The sequence below is a fragment of the Saccopteryx bilineata genome, chromosome 2 (genome assembly GCF_036850765.1).
Source record: "Saccopteryx bilineata isolate mSacBil1 chromosome 2, mSacBil1_pri_phased_curated, whole genome shotgun sequence".
In the NCBI taxonomy this organism is placed as follows: Eukaryota; Metazoa; Chordata; class Mammalia; order Chiroptera; family Emballonuridae; genus Saccopteryx; species Saccopteryx bilineata.
In genome coordinates, this window is record NC_089491.1 from 63,497,363 (window position 1) to 63,519,390 (window position 22,028).

The following is a 22,028-nucleotide window of genomic DNA, read 5'->3' on the forward strand; positions in this document are numbered from 1 at the left end:
GACAGGACATAGAAAGCAAAGACAAAGTTCAACTCAACATCTTGTCATTGAATGTCGGCACAGAAGCCATATGTGTGAATTGGAAATTATAATGAAAGCTTCAAACAATTTAAATGAATTAAGAAAATGAAGAACTTACATGTTAGTTGTTAAAGAAACTACCATTGCCTTTGTGCATGAAGAAGTGATAATAACATACAAGCATGACTTGGTGTTTCTGCATTAGCTAGTCTGTGCAGAAGACTAAACACCTGATTCCTTAAGAAAAACAGAAACCTCCGCCTACAGCATGCAAAGGTCTTCCATCCTACGCAGTTTTTATGCTGTCTTCAAAATTTCTCTTTTTCCCCTTCCCAATCAGATAATACTTTCAAGCCAATACCTTTGAGAAGAATTGAGGTAAGTCAGATGGATAAATAGATTTCACTGACCAAAAATGGTCCCTCGGGATTAAAACAAAAATAAACACCAAATAGTACTAGGTAGGAAGCATATGCTGTTTGAGTTTTAGAAATTGGAAGTAAATCTCAGGGCTGTCAAGGTGAGGCTATAAATGCAAATTAACTTACAGAACTGAAAACAACAATAACAATAACAAAAATAATTTTGAGGAAATGTAGATATCCTCCCTGCCAAGAAACTTAATTCCTACAGTTTTCTTTCTGGCTCTAATTAGGAAGTTTCATATTTGGTGATAGCCATGAAAAGAGGAACTTTTAAGGCTATTTTTAGTGGTTGCATTAGTTTTATAATGTTTCTGGGGCTAAACTTTCTTTTAAGATTAAAAAACAAATTATTCTCTCAAGGTCTGAATATAACTATTTTGTAATAAAATATTTGACTGAGAGTCAGATGACATGGATTTTATCCTTTCAGTGGCCTCATTTTGCCTAAACATACATTTAGAGAAATAAAATGTGGCAATTTTTAAGCTGGGTTCATTATGTCTAGATAATATTTTCAAGATCGGTTTTTGTGGAGGGGTGTCTGTGAAGGTCCTACTTAATTCTATGCCTAAAATATTGTGAATATGTGTGCATTCTCCAGTAAAGAGTGTCTATCGCATTCATTCTATCTAATCTCAAATGACAAATTCATTTAAATCAACAATTTCAAATTAATAAACCCCTGACCTCCATTCTCTGGTGGTAGAGAAGAAGATAGTCCCTTCTCCTGTGTGCCCTGACCGGGAAATCAAAACTGGGACTTCCACATGCCAAGCTGACATTCTACCACTGAGCCAACTGGCCAGGGCCTTGAGAGATATTTCAACAGGGAGGTACTTCAAATACAGAGTGACAAACTTCATTCACTTTCTTTCCCCAAGGAAACCTATGTTTTCTTTTATATTCTCAGCTGATGACACCATCTACTCTCCTTCTTGCTCTTATCCAATCAGTCATAAACACTTTCAGATTTTACCTCCTAAAGGCCACCTTTAAATATTTTAAGTACATTAAAATGTGACAATAGAAAAATTGAAAATATAAATAATCAAAAAGAAACAAAATAGCCCTGGCCAGATAGCTCAGTTATCCCACAGAGCAGAAGTTGCCAGTTCTATCCAGGTCAGGGCACATACAGGAACGAAGTGATGTTTCTGTCTCTCTCTCTTTTTCTCTCTCTCACTCACTAAAATCAATAAATAAAAATTTTTAAAAAGAAACAAAATATTAGGAATATCTAAATGCTAACATAAAGGGGTAACTATATGCTACTGTATGTATCTTTTAATCTTTTTACATGTGATATAAATATGCTTGTATGCATTTGCACATATACTTAAAATAAAATAAAAAAGGATCATAGTATACATTCTACTAGATAGCCTGCTTAGTTTCATTTAACTATATATAACTATTTTTTCATTTAGGCAAATATAGAATTATATTTAATGTTCAATGATAAAATTTGCTTCAGTCCATGAATATAGCATCATTGACATAACCAAATCCATATAATTAGACATTTATGTTCATTCCAATTTTTTACTATTAGGAATAATGCCAAAATTAGCAATCTTGTAACTATATCTTTTCTTCTCTTACATTTCTTTCTGTATGACTGAATAGTATATGAACAACATTAATGAAATTCAAAATACACTATCAAATAACTCTAAGAAATTTTATATCAATTTAAGAGTTTAGGAGAGTACCCAGGGTGGAATTTAGCCCTTAAGGAAAGGATAGGGGAGATTCTGTTTATTTTTTCATGAATGTCTATTCATTTTTTTAATTGTAGTTAAAAAAACCCCAATGTTTATCATCTTAATTTTTTTTTTTTTTGTATTTTTTCTGAAGTGAGAAGCAGGGAGGCAGAGAGACAGACTCCCGCATGCGCCCAACTGGGATCCACCAGGCATGCCCACTAGGGGGCAATGTTTTGCCCATCTAGGGTATTGCTCTGTTGCAATCAGAGCCATTCTAGTGCCCGAGGTGGAAGCCATTGAGCCATCCTCAGTGCCCGGGCCAACTTTGCTCCAATGGAACCTTAGCTGTGGGAGGGGAAGAGAAAGAGAGAAAGGAGAGGGGAAAGGGTGGAGAGGCAGATGGATGCCTCTCCTGTGTGCCCTGGCCAGGAATCGAACCAAGGACTTCCACAAGCCAACACTCTACCACTCATCTTAACATTTTTTAAGTGTATAGCTGAGTATCTTTTCAGGTGCTTATTGACTATTTGCATATCTCTTGGAAAAATATCTATTCATCTATTCAGATATTTGTCCATTTTTTAACTAGGTTGTTTTTATTATTGGGTTGAAATATGTAGTTCTTTCTATGATTGTAAATACATTTTTTTATCAGATATATTATTTCTAAAAATATTCACAGTCCTGGCTCAGTGGATAGAGCACTAGCCAGCATATGGACGTCCTGGGCTCAATTCCGAGTCAGGGCACACAAGAGAAGCTACCATCTGCTTCTCACCCTTCCTTCCCCCTCTTCTCTCCCTCTTCTTCTCCTACAGCTAGTGGCTTGATTGGTTTGAGCACTGGCTTGGGGCCCTGAGGATAGCTCAACTGGTTCAAGCATCAGCTTCAGGTACTGAGGATAGCTCAGTTGATGCAAGCATTGGCCCCAGATGGGGGCTGCTAGGTTTATCCCATTCTGGACACTTAGTGGAGTCTGTCTCACTATCTCACCTCTCCCCCCCCCCAAAATTTCAATTCTGTGAGTTGTCACTTTATTTTCTTGATGGTCTCTTCTGAAGCACAAAATTTTAAAATTTGATTATGTTTAGTTTATATATTTTTTATTATTCATATTTTAATGAGCAATGGCACTGTTTTTATATGGAACAAATAGCTTTATTACTTCAGTATATGAAATGAATTATTTGTTGGGATTCCATAATATTACTAAATCAGTTATATTTTAAAGTACAAATGAGTAGTTTTATCACAAGTTTCAAATGTATTTTTTTCATTTGGACAATCAAAATAGCAAAATATGTTGCATCTATTTTTTTTTCAACTGTACAAATACCAGGTACCTATAGTAAACTCAGAAATAGAGTCGTTCTTAGTTCTTTCAAGATGGGGTACTATTAAGGACAAACAGATCTTGTGTGTTACAATGCAAAGGGCTTTGTGTACTAAATGTATAAATAATAATCTCAGATAGGTATTGTAAAGTGGAGAATGTGAAGCCCAGTGAAGTTAAGTAACTTGCCCAATATCTCAAGGCTAGGAGAGGGAAGACTTTAACCTCCTGCCTATCTAACTTCAAGGACTGTGATCATCTTTAGTCCATTAACCATTCAGCTAGCCCTGCTGATAGACATTGCTGTCTAGTGCTATAATTCTTAGCAGGCTTTAACCACAAAACAGAAGAACAGTCAAGTCATAAATGAGTAAAATTCCCCTCTTTCAAGACACTGTAAATAAAAATGATGCCTGTGTATTGATGAAACTTTGGAAAGAAATATGATGATCCTAATTAAAAAGAAAAATTAAGTATCTTCACTTCAAAGACATGTTTTGCAAGAAGATAGAGAACCTGGACATTGGCAAAGTCGACACGGTTGAGGTCATTGAGCATCTGGTTGATCTGGGAAGTGTTCTGAAGCACTGCACGAGCTGCCTGGGCCAGGTGATTGAGCGACGTGTATCTTCGCAGAGTCTGGGCAAAGGCACTTACAGCGGCAACCTGCAAAGAGAGTCAATTAAATTGGGATTGTTTTTCCCTCTCCAGGAAAAGAAACCGCAAATGTTCAAATCTTTATTTCCTTGCCAAATTTTCAATGCTTCCCTCTGATAATTACCTCACATTCATTTGGTGAGAGAATTGCTGGTAAATTACAGCATTTAAAGCTCTAAACCAAGTATTATTTTCCTTCTGAGTGGGTTCAGGTCAAGACTAAAACAAACTCCCACATGCTTCAACATCTGAGTGCAGCATTAATTAAACCAGTCTTACAATAACTACTCATCCACAGCAAAAAATGATTTTCTCTAGGGAAGCAGAAAAAATGTTGATTTTCCTTTTTTTTTTCTTACTTCCTATAGGACAGTTATCTACAAATTTGGCAAACAAAATGTTTTTCTTTTTTCGTTTTACTTGGAAAACCAAACTATCGAGTCCTACTTTTTAATTGGATAAAATATACACTTTTCAGAGTAATGTCATTCAGATTTACTCTTGTTATCTTTATTTTATACAAAACTGGGTAATTTTGAGGTGAAACAACAGTGTTCATAGTCTTCAACAGTAAATATATTGCTAACAGAGTTACCAGATAGGAGCAACAGGAAGAATTCTTTTTCAGAATGTGAATTTCTGTAAAAGGGCTAGTCAGGAAATCTCCATTTGCCCTTTAAAATCTACAGTCCATCCTTATCTATCCTGCTCTGTGCCCAGAAGACTGAACTAAATGTACCACAGTAACCATATCCCTTATACTCTGGCTTCCAGTTGGCTTTCAATGATAGGCACTGGCAAAAGACTGAAGAATGGGAATAAAGAGTGGTCAAGTATTTCCCCCACAATTTCTGTTCTCTCCCTATTTTGGCAGAGACTGCTTTCTGTTTCTAAGGCCACAGACTTGTAGCAAAAGAGGATTTCTGAATGCCACGATTTCGCCTCTTTTCCTCTCAGACCCAGGGATGTTCAGGACTTCTCGCTATTACTAGTCCTAGAGTACTTTACCGTTCCTTTACTCAACTCTGTTCACATCTTTGGAAATAAGCCCTACTTAAATCCTCTTCAATTATTTTCCCCTTTGGATACACCATTTGTCTCCTGCTGCAATCCTGAATGAACCAGGTTACATGAAGATGTAAAAGATAATGCCAAAAAAAGAAAAAGTCTAGGTACGTATCTAAATCTCATGATCTTATAGAAAGTTGTTACATGCACAGCAGACTTAATAAGCACTTAAACGCATTTATAGGGATGTATGATATGGCTTAAATCAAATCACTATAGGTACAGAAGAAGTAACTAAACAGTCTGTTGGCTGAGTGGTAGGTGTTCCACAGGTCAAAGGATGTTCTATTTTGATAGTGAGATGTTTTAGGACTATGAGGATCTTGGGAAAAGTTCACATACCCTCAAAAAAGAGTCTTACACTTTTTTTACATTTCTGTGGCTTATATTAATCAATTACATATGATATGCAAGGCACTGTGTTACATGCTTCACATATATTACTCTGTTCAATTCTCAGAAACATCTTACCTGACACATATTATGACTCAATGAGGTTAAGTAGCTTGCTCAAGGTTACACAGGGACTATATTACAGTGATGAATATGAACCCAGGTATTTTAATAACACTGGCCAGTCATAATCTCATTACTCTGTCTCCTCTGTCTTCAATAATTGAGTATTCAGATAAAAGAAGTGCTGCACATCAGTGAGAAAGGAAGAGCAGAAGATACCTTCCACAAAGGTAAATTAAGTCATTCCTAGAGATTAATGAGATGGCCAATCTTGTAGCTGGTTTACTACCACAACCACTTTGATGGCACTGAAAAGGGAGTTGCTTTCAGCTGTTTGATGTGCTGTTATGAGTATGACAGTCTATGCACATTGTAAAGCACTCTTCTTGCCATCATAATCAAATAGCACCCCTTTTTTTGTCCACTTCAATGTGGCACTCTAGAATAACACTGTATTGGGAACTTTCTACAATGATCAAAATGCTGTATACACAAGGTGCCAAATTGGTACCTACTATCCACCTGGCGCTATGGAGCACTTGAAGTGTAGTTAGTGTGACTGAGGAACTAAATTTTAATTACTTCAAATTTAAATAGCCACATGTGACTACCTCTACTGTATTGACATCATAGCTCTAAAGCAAAAAATCTAAGGTGGGATATCAATGAAATGTTTCTTCTGTCCGTTTAGAAACAGAAAGTGTTACTGTGAAACTTTAATCAAAGCAGAAAGAACTAGGAGATACTTGTGTTTCCAAATAGACGTGTCGGCTACAAGAACTTTAATCTATCAACTTAAAAGAAAATACATACAGTTGGAGCTTGATAGTAGGTATACTCATTGACAAAAATCCATAAATGTAATTTTTGATATCAAAGCTAATCTAAAATAGTTCAATCCTGCCATGGGATATGTTCACAGATTAACCTAAAGTGACATGCTTAGTAGGGGACAAAGATTAAAATTCGTATCTCTAGCTCAATAGTCCACATTCTTGATATGTACTGATCAACTATGAGATAACCATTTAATTTAAGAAATGATTATTTGATTCACAAAAGCTTTCTATAGTATTTTTTTTAAATCCTGAAAATTAAAGTAATATTAATTTACATGAACTTTTCACAATACCATGAGCATAGAGGGGACTTAAATCTTCTTCAAATGAGAACTATTTGAACATTTAGGCTATTCTTTTTATTATTTGAATTTAAGCAATTTGAGACATCTACTTTAGAAAAGGGCTTATAAGTACACCACATTTAAAATGTTTCTTTAGGCTTTTTGAAAGGAGTACGTATTACCAAAACCTCTTGTGCAAGTTCTTTATTACATGGTTATAAAATACAAATATAAAAATCACTTTTAAAAGTTGTATATAATAACATTTGTTACATAATGCCAATTCATAAGACACATATAAAATTCATAGTCCAGAATAATTTCCTAAACACAAAAGAAAAAGCAAAGATACCAAAGTGTACCTTGGTTTGTATCATTCTCTGTGGAATATTGTTCATGGCATTGGAAAGCCAACCTTCAAGGCTTTTTGCAAAATTTCGAATGGCTTGGGTCAAGGCACCTAAGTGTTAAAGAACAAAAGCAGAACGAAAAAGATATCAAGAACATTAATCTTTATGCCAGAATAAGGGAAACATGCATACATGACATGAAATAGCACAGAACTTAGATTGTCCTCACTGATGAGACTTTATTTCACATTATTCCTAACCTTAAAAGCATTCAAGAATTATATTTTGGGCTTTTTTTTCTTTTAAAGCTATTTTGTTCCCAGATACCATGATACTTCGTTGGGAAATGAAAACATTCAAACATATTTGCTTATAGCAACATATACCAGTTGTGAATATACTTATGGAATCTTCTACCTTAGACAAAACACTTTCATTTACAGCTCTGTGCTCAAAGTCTGTTTTCCTTATAAGTTCTTCATCCTGATTTTTCAAGCTTTTAACCTATTTTCCTTTTTTTTTAGTTAAAAAAGATAATGCAAAGCTTCCTCTTTCTCTAAGCCTCTACTTATATTAGAATGTACCAGTTAGAGTAGTGATCTCTTACTCTTGTTGAAAAGTACGGTAAAAATTAAAATTGCCTAACTTGAAATTTTGGATAACTGTTCTCCATTTCACTTGGCAGGTAAAGATAAAAGATCAGTGTGATAAAATTGCTGTCACCAAGACCAACATTTTAAAAATATTCCTAAAATAGTCCATTCCATATTCTTCATGAATCTGTTAAAACCTGAAACAGGGACAGCTTCCATGAGAGTAGCTTTTAATGGTGGTCATAAAACGATTATAAGCATCTTTAGTTATCAGGGATGACTGACTATTTTACAAGAAGGGATCTGTTTACTGAGATTGCTGCACAATAGAAGACAAATTTTTTCTTTTATTCAACAAGTAGTTTAGTCAATAGCATTTTACTTAATTTGTGCCCAAAGTGTAGGGAGAAATTCTAGACACAAGAAATACTTGAAGCATTCAAAAAATAAGTTTTTATGGGTTTCCTATAATATGGGGAAGTAGTCTACTATAAGAAAAAGAGAAGTCACACTTTTGTCCAAGGCTCCCAAGAATATTAATGTTAATGATGGTATTAAATGTCTTGGTTTTTCTTTCTGTGCTCAAATGAATTTGACATGCTTGTATATTACTTTTATTAAAGCAGGGTTAGGCAATTTAGTCTACTTGAGTTACTTGCAAACAATACAAATATTACTAATATTTAAATTTTACAATATTAAAAACAATTAATTTTTAAACAATGACTTATTTACATACTGGTCAAATACCAAGAGAAACTAAAATGTCTAAATTTTGATTAGGAAAAACACTTGAGAAGTGCAGACTATTATAATACCATGAGAATCATCTGTTGGAAACACTGAGTTGGAAATTTCTTGAGAACTAATCTTTTGAAATTTCCAAAGCTTCCCATGTTAGCAAAAAAATAAAAATAAAAGAGAGAGAGAGAGAGAGAGAGAGAGAGAGAGAGAGAAAGGAAAAAAAAGAAAAAATATTTTTTTGCTGCATTATGTACTAGATTCATGGAGGGCAGGCATGAATGGAAATGAAAAAGAGTGAAGAAAAATTAACAACGCTCTTTGAAACTCAGTATAATTTTCTGTAAGATTCAAGTTGGCTATCCATAGTTTGCATTTTTCTATAATTAATATATAATAAATATTTAATGTTAAAAAATAAGAACCAATAATAGTTACTTTAAAAAAATTAATGAGTCTTGTTTTATCTAAACAAATGTGATGCTAAAGAGATTATAAAATAAAAAAATATGCTTTATATCAAATGATTTTAAGTTTTTACTTTTTTTGAACTAAGTGATATTTTGGGCCATTTTAAAGTATACCTCATAATTGTACATATAAGTGTTACCACTTGAGTTCTTATACAATTCTTTGCATTTAACATTTTTTAAAATTTCAGATAAATGTATTTTAGAATATAGTAGCTTCAAGCTAACTTTAAATTAGTGTGAGATGCAGACTTCTTTTTTGGCTAAAAAAAGAAATTCCATCTGGACAATAAATGGTACAGTGAAGTACTAGTAGCCACAAAATAACAAATTTTAAAATAAAGTTATGTTTGCTCTCAAATTATGTCAGATCAAATTGTGCACATTAACTTTGAAAATTTTTCTCAGAAATGGATGTTTGAAATTTAAAATTTATATATTTCAAAACTAACTTATTTCAACTTGTTCATGATTAATATTTAAATGCATACAATCAGAAGATAGCTATCTAAACTGTTTTTAAGCTTTATTTTGTTAAGTCTTGTTGTAGAATGGGCATTAAATTTCCAGATTTATTTGGCACATTAATGTCTTTTGTAATTTCAGAGCAACTATAAAACTATACTTATGTAAAAATTCTTTAAGTTGTGTTGTCTGCTGAATATAGAACAAAGTACTTGAGATAATAAATTGTTTTTTTTTAAATCACAATTTACAAAAAAACACAGGTCAAATGCATTGTGTGTTTAAACTGTGGGGTTTAAAGCTAACTAAAATTGTTACATGGTTTAAGGTAGGAAACTTGAATTTATGTTAGATTCTGGTGAGGCTAACATGGAAGCTTAAGGTTTTAGAGTTATTTAATGAATGCTGATGTTGACGCCTCAAAAAAGAAAGTGCTCACTGACATCACTTCTTATATCTCATGAAAGAAATCACACATTAGTGGGAAGATGTCATAGGCTAATGAGTTACCCTGTGCAACTCTGCTTAATCATCTCTAGAGATTATAACTCAGAGCTCAGGGAGCAAAATGAAAACAAGGAAAATCAGATTCTGAAACATTAATCAGTAGAGAATTTGTACACAGAAAATTTCCATGACAACATCACTTTGAATCAATCCTTAGTCAGGAACATGGCACAGACAGAGTAGAAAATTAGCAATTAATAAAAACGTGAGAAAACGGCAGCTGGATTTTTAAAAAACAAATTTCTATACAAATTTATGTGTGTTCATTGATATTATATGTAAATGTATTTCTAAGTATTGATTTTAAGGTGGTAAGGAACATAGGAAGTAACTAATACCTTCCACTGTTATCTATCATATTTTAAAAAAAGGAAAGTATAAAAATGGTAATGTTAGTTTCTTTACCTTTTATTCTACTAAAAGCCTATTTAAATACTGTCTGGAATAATTTAATACAAATCACCTGTGAATGGTGTACTTGAAGTACTTGGTTGCCAATTTCACAAATAAAAGATTGCTTTTAAACTTATTAATGTCACTTTAGAGTAGCAATTCTGTCCCCAGCCTTTAAAAGTTAACCTAGCTCAGTTGCTTAAAGCATTGTCCCATTACACCAAGGCTGCAGGTTTGATCCCTGGTCAGGACACATACCAGAATCAACCAATGAATACACAAATAAGTGTAACAACAGATCAATGTTTTTTTTCTCTCTCTCTCTACCCATTCCTTTCTCTCTCTAAATTCAGTAAATAAAAAAATAAATAAATAAAGTTAAGGTCATTTGTATGTGCTCATAAAGATGTAAACATAAAATCATTTCAAATGCCTCTAACACAAGTATCCATAGTAGCATTTGTATTGACACTTTCAGAGAAAATATCTTTGTGTGTTATAAGGTAGTTGTAAAAAGCAGCCAATACTTAAAAAAGTAATCTAAGTTATCTGTGTAATTGTTATTTGCTTCATGATGGGAAGAAAATGCTGTGCAGTTGCAGAGATTTTTCTCTCAAAATGCCAGTTAACTATTACTGTTAAGTTGAAACTACATCGGTAGTTCTGAACTTGATGTAGGTGACAAAGTAAATGCGTTTATAAGGAAATTCAACTTCAGTAGAAACCAAGATAAATTCACTTAAAATCAAAAGCAACCATGAAAAAGGCTGGCCTGGCAATTACAGATCTCAAAGTATTTTGGCTTTATGGAGGAAACTGTGTCTTTGAGTAGAATAATTTTTACATGTTTGGCCTGGGAGTGTTCTTGCAATTAGTCATTGGGCTCTTACATCTATGGGTTAGCTTTTGTTTCAAAAAGAAAGCTACTCAAGATTGAAAAACATAATGGTTCCTTTTATACTACAGTTCTGCTCTAGGCTCCTTCAGGCAATACTTTGCATTGCATGTTTCCTATGTGACAAATCTAAATGAGATTAGAATCAGGCTAGATTGCAATGTCACTTCCCAAAACTTCCTGGGTGGAATGTATGAGAACAAAAGCATCCGTACTTGTCTGCATTTAACTTACTAGGAATAGGTCTAAGGACGTCGGGGATGAGAATCTCCACCAAAGCCTGGTACATCCCATGGTCACAGTTACACATCCATTTCAGGATAGACTCATGTTTGCACAGAGTTATCAGCTTTGCTTTCGGAAGTCGACTTTCTATTTCACTCAGATTGCTGGCGTGAATAAATGTAGCAAATGAATAGATGGCAAATGAGGATAAAAAAGAAAATGGACTTTAAAAATAGTTTTAGTTTATCAAATATCACTGAGGTTAGAACTATACCACCATTCCACTTGTGCCATACGGCTGGATATATAGCACACTCCCCCAGAATTGCCTATGCACATTAATACTTTCTGGAGGCATGAAAGGCAGATATGACCACTAATTCCATGAGGATGAAATAGCTCTACTGCAGTCCCCCAATTCAATAAAATGGGAACTATAATACACACACTGAAACCTCAAGAGAGCAGTTTGTGGTTTATTTCAATCTACTCATTTAATGTTATCAGGTAGGGTTCACAACTGGTATACATATCTCCAATTTATTAGCTGTGACATCTACTCATCCATGAAAATGAATAAGAAAAGCATATTGATCCTGACCTTGATTCAGTAATGGTAGTGCCGTCAGTTGGAGTAGAGGGAGAATAGCGCCAGAATGTTTGCCACAATTTTTCTATCAGACTAAACTGAAGATTCACAACAACATCCAATATTGCCTAAAAAACAAAATGGTTACTGTATTACCTTACAATATTTCTTATGTGGAGGTGTGAGGAGCGCATAATATAATGGGACTTACATGGTAAAGATACCTTTGGGTGTATAAGTTAACATGGTAAAACTGGACTAAACTGGGCCAATGGAAGTAGGGAAGTCAGAGTAGCTGGGGTGGGAGAGGGAAACAGCTCGCAAAAGATCAGGCAGGATGACTTATATCCCTCCCAACAATGGTCTCAGATCTCACTTTCATCTCTCTCCCTCCCCTCCACTGTCGAGCTTACTTCCCTTCCTCTCCATTTTCTTCTCTTATTTTTCTTCCATGCTTTTACCCACCATTTCCCTCTGCCTCCAGGGTTGCTTCCACTCTTCCTATTCTCAGACCAGCGGGCAGAGAAATAGATTCAATCCATATCAGTCCTCACTGGGCTAGGTGTGTCCACTGGCCTTCAGAGAGGCCAGGAGTGAAGGGTGTGGAGGCACTGTGTGTGACAGACAGAGTTGGGGCTAAATTAGCTCTAAGACTGCTGACCGTGGGCTCCACAGTGTTCCCAGCTAAGCAGAGGCTGGGTCAGAAGCTCTAGAGTCAGGCAGGCCTTCAGATGATAGCACCTGTCTGGGCAGAAAAAGAGCTCAGCAAGCCCCTCTCTTTGGTCAAACAGTGCCTCCCATTCAATCTGATCCCTGCACATTCCCTTTATTTATTTTATTTTATTTTATTTACTCATTTTAGAGAGGAGAGAGAAAGGAAGAGAGACAGAGAGGGAGAGAGAGAGGAGAGAGAGACAGAGAGAGAAGGTGGGGAGGAGCTGGAAGCATCAACTCCCATGTGTGCCTTGACCAGGCAAGCCCAGAGTTTCAAACCGGCGACCTCTGCATTTCCAGGTCGACGCTTTATCCACTGCGCCACCACAGGTCAGGCCGCACATTCCCTTTAGAGAGCAGCTTAAAGAATATCCCCTTTTCTAATCTTGGGCCCAGGGCTCACCTTCTCCTTCTCAATGTTACCTCCTAGAACCATTTTCCAGCTGCATCAAGCCCCTCCCCCTTTTGAAGATGCTAAGATTTGCAACTTTCATTAACTTTTTTTTTTTTTTCATTTTTCTGAAGCTGGAAACAGGGAGAGACAGTCAGACAGACTCCCGCATGCGCCCGACCGGGATCCACCCGGCACGCCCACCATGGGGCGACGCTCTGCCCACCAGGGGGCGATGCTCTGCCCCTTCGGGGCGTCGCCATGTTGCGACCAGAGCTACTCTAGCGCCTGAGGCAGCGGCTACAGAGCCATCCCCAGCGCCCGGGCCATCTTTGCTCGAATGGAGCCTTGGCTGCGGGAGGGGAAGAGAGAGACAGAGAGGAAAGCGCGGCGGAGGGGTGGAGAAGCAAATGGGCGCTTCTCCTGTGTGCCCTGGCCGGGAATCGAACTCGGGTCCTCCGCACGCTAGGCCGACGCTCTACCGCTGAGCCAACCGGCCAGGGCTGCAACTTTCATTAACTTTTGATGATCATATTTAGTTTTGCCCTGGCCTTGCAATTAGTTTATAAATTCACCTTCAGATAAAAGCAGTCTAAAAAAGCAAATAACTTGTTTGTGAAAAAAGAAAACATGATTCTGTGATTCTTCTTAGCATAAAAGACAGAAGTTGTCAGTATAATGTGTTCGATGTCCTCAGCTTTGAGAACAAGGACAGGTACAACAGCCCTGTCAAGATCTACAAAATTGACAGAAGCTAAGAGATAACAGGGGACAACTGAGAAAATCAATCTAAGGATTTTAGGAAAATATAATGTCATAATTCTAGAGTCTTTGCTACCTGTGTAGACTGCCCTTATGCATGAAACAGAAAATAACTGATGATCTACATACAGGAAAATTCTGAGAACACTTCAAATATTAAGCAAAATCTGTTTGGTGGCAACTAGTAGAATATGTTGCAAGTAGTTAGTAATAAAAATTAAGGATAGGGGAAAAATTAATTAACATACTCTTCACCCTTTTATATCAGCAATGATAAAAATGCAAGTTCAAGCCCTGAAAGGAAAGGGTATAGAGATGTCCCTCCTCCCAGGCGAGAAACCACAACCTTCTCAAGAGGCAAACTATAGCTGCTTTCTCAACTGTAACTTAGGCACATTCCAAGAGACATCTATTAATGAAATAACTATTAATATCTTATATACCTTATATATTTTTATCATTGAGATTGCTGTAAAAACACCACTGTGTGTATGTTAAAGAAAAAAATCAGTGTTGCAACACCTTGTGTAGAAAATTATACTTGTTCCTTACTTAAAACTAGTGATATTTCACATAATATCTTTGATAAACTAATTGTGAGAATTTCAAATAACAGGCAAAATAGGTATATTAATCTTTCTTTTAAACCTAAACTGTAGGAAACAGGACACAAAATAAAGCAAGTAATTCAGTGAATCTAAACTTAGTAACTCTTCAAATAAAAATAATTACTAATTCTTTCAGAAAGGACATTCTTTGCAACAGCCTCTTGAAATGGTTTTACAAATTAATAAAACATTTATCAGCCTGACCAGGCAGTGGCGCAGTGAATACAACATCGGACTGGGACACTGAGGACTCAGGTTAGAAAACCTGAGGTTTCTGGCTTGACAATAAGGTATATAGTGAGAAGTCTCAGCTCATAGCATTCACAGATTTGTTTCTCATTCCGGAAATAAGAACTGCTTGAATAAATCCTAGAGCTTGTCAAGGGTGCCAGATTATTAACAATTAAGGGTAAGCTCTCTTTATTAACAAACTATATGCCAGAATATTCTTCAAATTATCCTGCCAGTCTGAGCTCACCAGCTTGAGTGCAGGGTCACAGATTAATTTTACATGCCCATCTCTCTTCATATAGAATAATCCTGAACACTGGAATGTTAATGAAAATTTTCTAATCCAAAGAATATTTTCACTTTATATGAGAGTTTTTCCTTTAGAATATCTTTTCTTTTTTTTTTTCTTTTTTTTTTTTTTGGTGACAGAGACAGAGAGGGGAACAGATAGGGAAGGACAGGCAACAAGGGAGAGAGATGAGATGCATCAATTCTTCATTGTAGCACCTTAGTTGTTCATTGATTGCTTTCTCATATTGCCTTGACTGGGGGGCTACAGCAGACCGAGTTACCCCTTGCTCAAGCCAGCAACCTTTGGGCTCAAGCCAGTGACCATGGGGTCATGTCTGTGATCTCATGGTCAAGCCAGTGACCCCAGTGCTCAAGTTGGTGAGCCTGTGCTCAAACCGGATGAGCCCACACTTAAGCCAGCGACCTCAGGGTCTTGAACCTGGGTCCTCTGCATCCTAGTCTGATACTCTATCCACTGTGCCACCACCTGGTCAGGCTCATTTAGAATATCTTACTGTAAGTTCTTCAGTTATATAAATAATCATTGTCCGACTTATATTTTGAATAAGTATAAAAAAACTTTAAAAAAAAGCCAAATTATATTTGTGTAGACTGGTTTGCTTAAAGCAAGTTTCAGAGAACACGGAGAAAAAAGAAACTGCTCAGAGAATCTTCCTATAAATATTTATTGAAGACCTGAATATGATATTCATGTGAAAATAAATTTTTTCTAGACATAGAAGTATTATCCAGAAATTCTCTAATATTGTGAAAAACACAGCAAAGAGAAACAGATATTAAGTGTCTTTATTACAAGATATGTTGGGAGCAGACTGGCAGGATATGTTGAAGAATATTCTGGCACATAGTTTGTTAATAAAGAGAGCTTACCCTTAGTTGTTAATAATCTGGCACCCTTGACAAGCTCTAGGATTTATTCAAGCAGTTCTTATTTCCGGAATGGGAAACAAATCTGTGAATGCTATGAGCTGAGACTTCTCACTATATACCTTATTGTCAGCAGACAGGAGGGCTGCCCGTGAAATCTAAAGGATTATCTTTTACTTCTAGGTAGCACATAAATAGCCCTGGAATCAAGCTACTTAAATTACAGATAGACTCCTCCTTCAAAAGGAAAGGTACATAAAAACTCTAAATGCTCTCCATCAGCTCAGTACCAGGTAAACTATAGGTATATGAACATGCTGACATGGACAGAGTTCACCTCCTGGAGAGTATGTGGCCAGTTCTAACGCAGGAAACTCTGAAGGGGAATAAGAATAGGGATGGAAAATGCCAAGAGAAACCTAATTACCAAAAACCAAACAAAACTGGAGCTTCAATATCCCCAAAAGAATGCTTACAGTGCTTTATTAAACATTTCTAAAATATTTTTGATAGTAATACACACTTATGGTATAAAATTCAAAAGGGAAAAGGGTGTATTAAAAAACTGGGGCTTTCCCTCTGACTCCCTGTCACCCAGTTTCCTTTAAAAGACAACCACCATGCACATTTTCACGGAGAGATGTATATCCATTATTTTTCATTCAAACGATAGGTGTGCTATACATACTGTTTTGCATCTTGCTCTTTTCCTTTAAAAATAAATACTAAGTTTGTTCCATATGAGTACATTTTAGAATAGCCTGTTTTTTTTAATGGCTGCATATTATTCATCTTTAAAGAATGCACCATATTTTATTTATTCAGTTCCCTACTAGATCCTGCAGTTATAACCAATCTTTTGCATTATAAACAATAATGCAGTAAGTTACCTTATACACTTATCTCTTCACTCATATATAAAATTTTTTCTAGGATAAAAACCTACAAGTGGAACTGCTCCACCAGGACTCATATCAGGACAGACTAAGAAAAAGGACAGTAAAATTTATTCTCCCTTTCCTATATTCCTCTCTTCTCTACTCTAAGACAAGAAGAAACATTTAAGTTATTAGTGCTCAAAGAAATATGAACTAACATTTTATGTCTCCTAGGAATAAGTTTGATTATTTTGTTTTTAGCAAGTTGTCTAGCAAAACTTAGCACGTGGTTGTACTGTGTTTGGAAGGACTTACCTCACAGTGCTCTCGATAAAGACTTTGCAGTGACTTGATATCCTCAAAGGTAGTACCATCTGGCAGAGAGGAGATTTCAACTTCTCCAAACTCTGGAAGTGCTCGAGATGCATCTGTTACCATGACAACACAAAAGAAAAAAAGCTTTGTGGATGCTGCCAATTACAGATTAATAAAGGAAAATTTAAGAAGACTAAAAAGGAAAAACATTTTAAGATGAGAAGTCCAAAGAGCAAGGATTTTTGATATTAGTATTTGCAAGCAAAACCTGGCAACATCATCAGTACAAAGGAATATAGGGACCCTAAAAACTTTGGGATAAACTAAATTTTCACTATGACTATACTAGAAAAACACATCGCATTATCTCTTAGTATTAAAAGAAAAATATATCTTTAGCTAGCCGGTATCAATTTTGGTTATTTTTATGATTATGCTACTTAAGTATGTAAAAAATAAATCTAATTTTAAATTCATATGCTCAAACCTCTTAGATAATTATAAACCACAAAGCTACAAAATATATACAAAGAAAACTACAAAAATAACATTAGTCCTAACAACATGCATTTCATAGGAAGGATGATGCTGTTGAGCTGTACGTAAATTACCTCTCACAGCATGAATATGGTACTGACTGTTGGGGCACAGAATAGTTTGGGTTTGACAGGCCTATACCCACACGTACTTCATGGTGGCTGGTTCCCTATTACTCTTCTATATTGAAATGAGCTGTGAAACTTTCCTTCACACAGAGCACTGGGACATCAGTTAGCCTTCCCTTGGGATGAAGGCATAATTTACATAGTAAGTCTCTTTCTGTTCTTTTCTCATTAGCTCTGGACAATTAATGCAATACAATTTGGAGCCTACCTTATCCCAAATTCAAATATTAATGTGGAAACTAAAATTGCAAAACAGTATTTCTTCTAGTCCAAAATATGCTCTTATTTTTTTAAGATTATAATTGAAATAAAAGTATGAAGTAAAAAACTATTCTTGAGAGCTCAAAGGTCAACAAATATATACATGAGGACTTTAGAAAACGCTGCCATAATATTTTCAACTGCTCCAACGTGAAAGTCCATGTTAGTTGTTTTTCTAAGAAAGTGCACATAGACACATGTACACGCACACAGACACATACACACGCACTCCCCAACAGCTTCTACTATCTTGTTTGACCTGGTGTACAGAAACTATGCATATTCATCTCTAGAAGAGCTGTCAATTAAGTTAAAGTGCCATTTCTTTGCACCTTTGGCTATGACAGGAATATACAAAATGTTCAAGTTCTACTCTCCAACTCTTCAAATAAAAACATGCATACCATCTATAAAATTAAAAAATAGGAAGTACTTTGATCAACTTAGAAGAATAAATTACTTTTAAAAAGCTTATAATAGTTTTCTTCTAAATCTGAGCCTGTATTTTTGGCACTTAATTTACTAATAAAAGAAAACACAACACAATTTTGATTAAAATCCAAATTAATACAAATTCTGAAAAATAATTTCAGAGCAATGAACCTTTAATTGATATACATTTAAAAGTCCTACATAGCTCAAGTGTTTTAAAAATAAGCTACAGTGAACATGAGAAAATGTAAATGAGCTAGAAATATATGATGTGCATAGTTTCAGCAACAAAACGTCTATGTAATTAACAACTAATATTGAAATCACAGTAACACTATTACTGTTCTCTTGGTTTCAAAATCCTAAAAGCAACTAATATGCATTACACCTTAACATACCTAAAAACTGTTGATGATGTTGACTTTGGGCAATTACAGTTTGCTCAACAGATGTGCCTGTCTGTTGACCACTTCCTGTGAAACCATCTGCAACCCCATCCACTTTCTGCATAGGCTTGTACCTAAAAATATTAGATGGGAAAAAACAAATAAACCAAATTATTCCTTGCTTTTTTGTACTACATAAAACTCCCAAGGCATTCAGTTTTATTCTATTTTTTTAAGGTCTCATGACAGTTGCAGGATTTTTTTTCCATTGTGTCTCATAAAGCTAAAATAAAGAAATTTTCTCAATTGTAAAAAGAAAAAAGGGGGAGGGGCTAGGAAGAAAACCCAATTTTGAAAATTCAGAAATCTACCTAAGAATGAAAGTATTAGGAGGTATTTCATTGTATACTAGTGGTAAAGATGTTCATGAATATAGTTTTAATACATGGTTTGAACACAACTGTTAACGGGCAATGGATCAAGGAAGAAACACTTTAAATACATTGGGATTTTAATCCAATCTAAGATCTCGGAGCTAGGGCCTGAGAAATATTGATGAATGGCTTTCAATTAATTAATAGCTCTAAAATATGAATCAGCTTACAAACTCTACTATGTTGTTTTTGTATTTTAAAACCTCCCATCCATCTCAACACATTCATCTCCCTTGACTCCTTTCCACATCTGAAAACAGAAATACCCTAAACATTAAGTTGCAGAAAAATACATGCAAGAATCCATCTACAAACCTAATTTACCAAATTAAAAAAAAATCAGTCACCTACAGTTATGCATTTATCTTTAGATCCTAGTCATACATACTCATGAACTTTGCACAGTGCTATGAAAGAGAAATTATGTTTCAGCATCATGGGCAAGAAGAAAAGCATGCTTCAGAGAGAAACATGACATAAAAAATAATAATAACCTGAAAAACCCTCCTTGGATAAACAAATACAAAATAAAAAGTAAGTAGCAATGATAATTCTTTTTTTTCCCAAAGTTAGAAGCGGGGAGACAATCTGACAGATTCCCGCATGCGCCTGGCCAGGATCCACCCAGCATGCCCATCAGGGGGTGATGCTCTGCACACCTGGGGCATTGCTCCATTGTGGCCGGAGCCATTCTAACACTTGAGGTGGATGGAGGCCATTGAGCCATCCTCAGTGCCCGGGCCAACTTTGCTCCAATGGAGCCTTGGCTGCAAGAGAAGAAGAGAGAGATAGAGAGGAAGGAGAGGGTGAAGGGTGGAGAAGCAGATGGGCGCTTCTCTTGTGTGCCCTGACTGGGAATTGAACCAGTACTTTCATATGCTGGGCTGACACTCTATGGCTGAGCCAATCAGCCAGGGCAGCAATAATAATTCTTGATAATTTATTTTTTCCTAAGATTTTTTTCTGTTTCTTAAGATTTAACTTATTTTCTTCATTTTATGAATTTATAAAAAGTAGGAAAAAATTTAAATCTATAATAATCTTATGTTCTAGAGATACTATTATTCACTTCATGTAAATCATTCCATTCTTTTCTTCCCTATTTTTAATTATATTTATAAACGAAACCACCAAATACTTTTACTATCAGAAACTTGACTATTACATTAATACCATAAGGCAACTGGATCATTAATATGAATTATTGTGAATAACAATGTCCCTAATACCTGAACAGGATATACTCAAAGATGCCTGCACTCAGATAATAGATATAGAATGAATGGACCCGGTAAAACACTGTATAAACCAATGCTCTGGTTTCCTTAAGGAATGATTCAATCTTGAATGTTATTAATTACAGCTTATATCAATGAAACTTCAAATAAAAATTGTAGAGCAATCATAATGACATTTGTGCTTATTCCATATATAACAGTAGCTCATGAAAAACTATGAAAAGCAAAAATAAAGTCAGAAGATGAACAGGGTGAAAAAAGGGTACAACTGCTTCATTCCTTCATCATTTCAGTCATGATCCCACATCACCAAAATGTTGGTTGCTATTTTCTAATGCTATAAATGAAATCAAACTTTATTTTTTTTTAAGTGAGAGTCAGGGAGGCAGGGAGGCAGAGACGGACACCTGCATGTGCTGGACTGGGATCCACTCGGCAAGCTGCCTACCAGGCAATACTCTTGACTATTTGGGCTTCTGCTCTGTTACCTGGCAACCAAGCTATTTTAGCACCTGAGGCAAGGGCAAAGAGTCATCCTCACTGCTGGGAGCCAGCTTTGCTCAAACCATTCCAGCCATGTCTGCGGGAAGGGAAGAGAGAGAAGGAGAGATGGAAGGGTAGGGTGAAGGGAAGGGAACAGGGTGGAGAAGCAGATGGTTGCTTCTCCTGTGTGCCCTGACCAAAAATCAAACCCGGAACTTCCACATGCAGGGCCAGCGCACTACCACTGAGCTAACCAGCCAGGGCCTAAATGTATTCTTTTATTTAATGAAAAAACAATCTGAAAGTACTTTTCAATTGACTCATACCAAGAGATGGCAGAAGTTTAGTATTGTGATGTTTTAGAATGCTCTTTATGAGAAATTGTGTTTTTTCTCACTTATTTTCCTCCTTAAAAATCATCTTAGCAACACAAAAAATCTTTGTGAGGCAAGTACTTTGAGTACTTGTATGGGGGAGAGAGTTACTAATCCTTTGTTCTAGAAAATTAGAATGATTTTATCCGTAGTAAATACATTAGGGAAAGTTCCTTGTCCTCATTGATCCATTCCACGTTTCATTTGATTTTAGCCTTCCTTTATCAGATATCAAGTTTTATTCAATATATCACTAATAAAATAGGCTAAAATTGTTTAACCATGTTTCTTCATTTTAGTTAATGGAATATGGCATTCACAGAGTTAATAAACAAAAGTGGTTAAAGGAATATGCTGTATTTCCCCTAATGTATAAGACACAATTTAGGACCCCAAATTTGAAAAAAATGTATTACATAAAGTTATTTAACTCAAGTTTTATTCATCATAAAATTCATACATCTCCTTATCCATGCAAAAAAGCAGGAAATGCAAGTAAAAAAAATCTACAACCACTGTATAAGACGCAAGCAGCTTTTAGACCCTAAATTTTTCAAAAAAAAATGTGCATCTTATACATGGGGAAATATGGTATTTACCCTGGAGAAGAAAAAATAAAAATATTTCCTGGACTCTGGCCAGTTTGCTCAGTGGTAGAGT

General features: G+C 35.6%; 1 protein-coding gene across 3 annotated transcripts in view; it reads right to left on the reverse strand.

The window, feature by feature from the left end:
- The window catches only part of RFX3 (regulatory factor X3), a 325,625-nt gene that overhangs the window by 49,590 nt on the left and 254,007 nt on the right, over positions 1–22,028 (reverse strand). For all 3 annotated transcript variants that reach the window (XM_066257177.1, XM_066257176.1, XM_066257175.1), the window contains 6 exons: positions 18,852–18,973; positions 17,096–17,208; positions 12,030–12,145; positions 11,438–11,592; positions 7,152–7,249; positions 4,002–4,151 (listed from right to left, as the gene is read on the reverse strand). In XM_066257177.1, the coding sequence (XP_066113274.1) occupies positions 4,002–4,151; positions 7,152–7,249; positions 11,438–11,592; positions 12,030–12,145; positions 17,096–17,208; positions 18,852–18,973 (754 nt within the window). The remainder of the gene's footprint in view (positions 1–4,001; positions 4,152–7,151; positions 7,250–11,437; positions 11,593–12,029; positions 12,146–17,095; positions 17,209–18,851; positions 18,974–22,028) is intronic.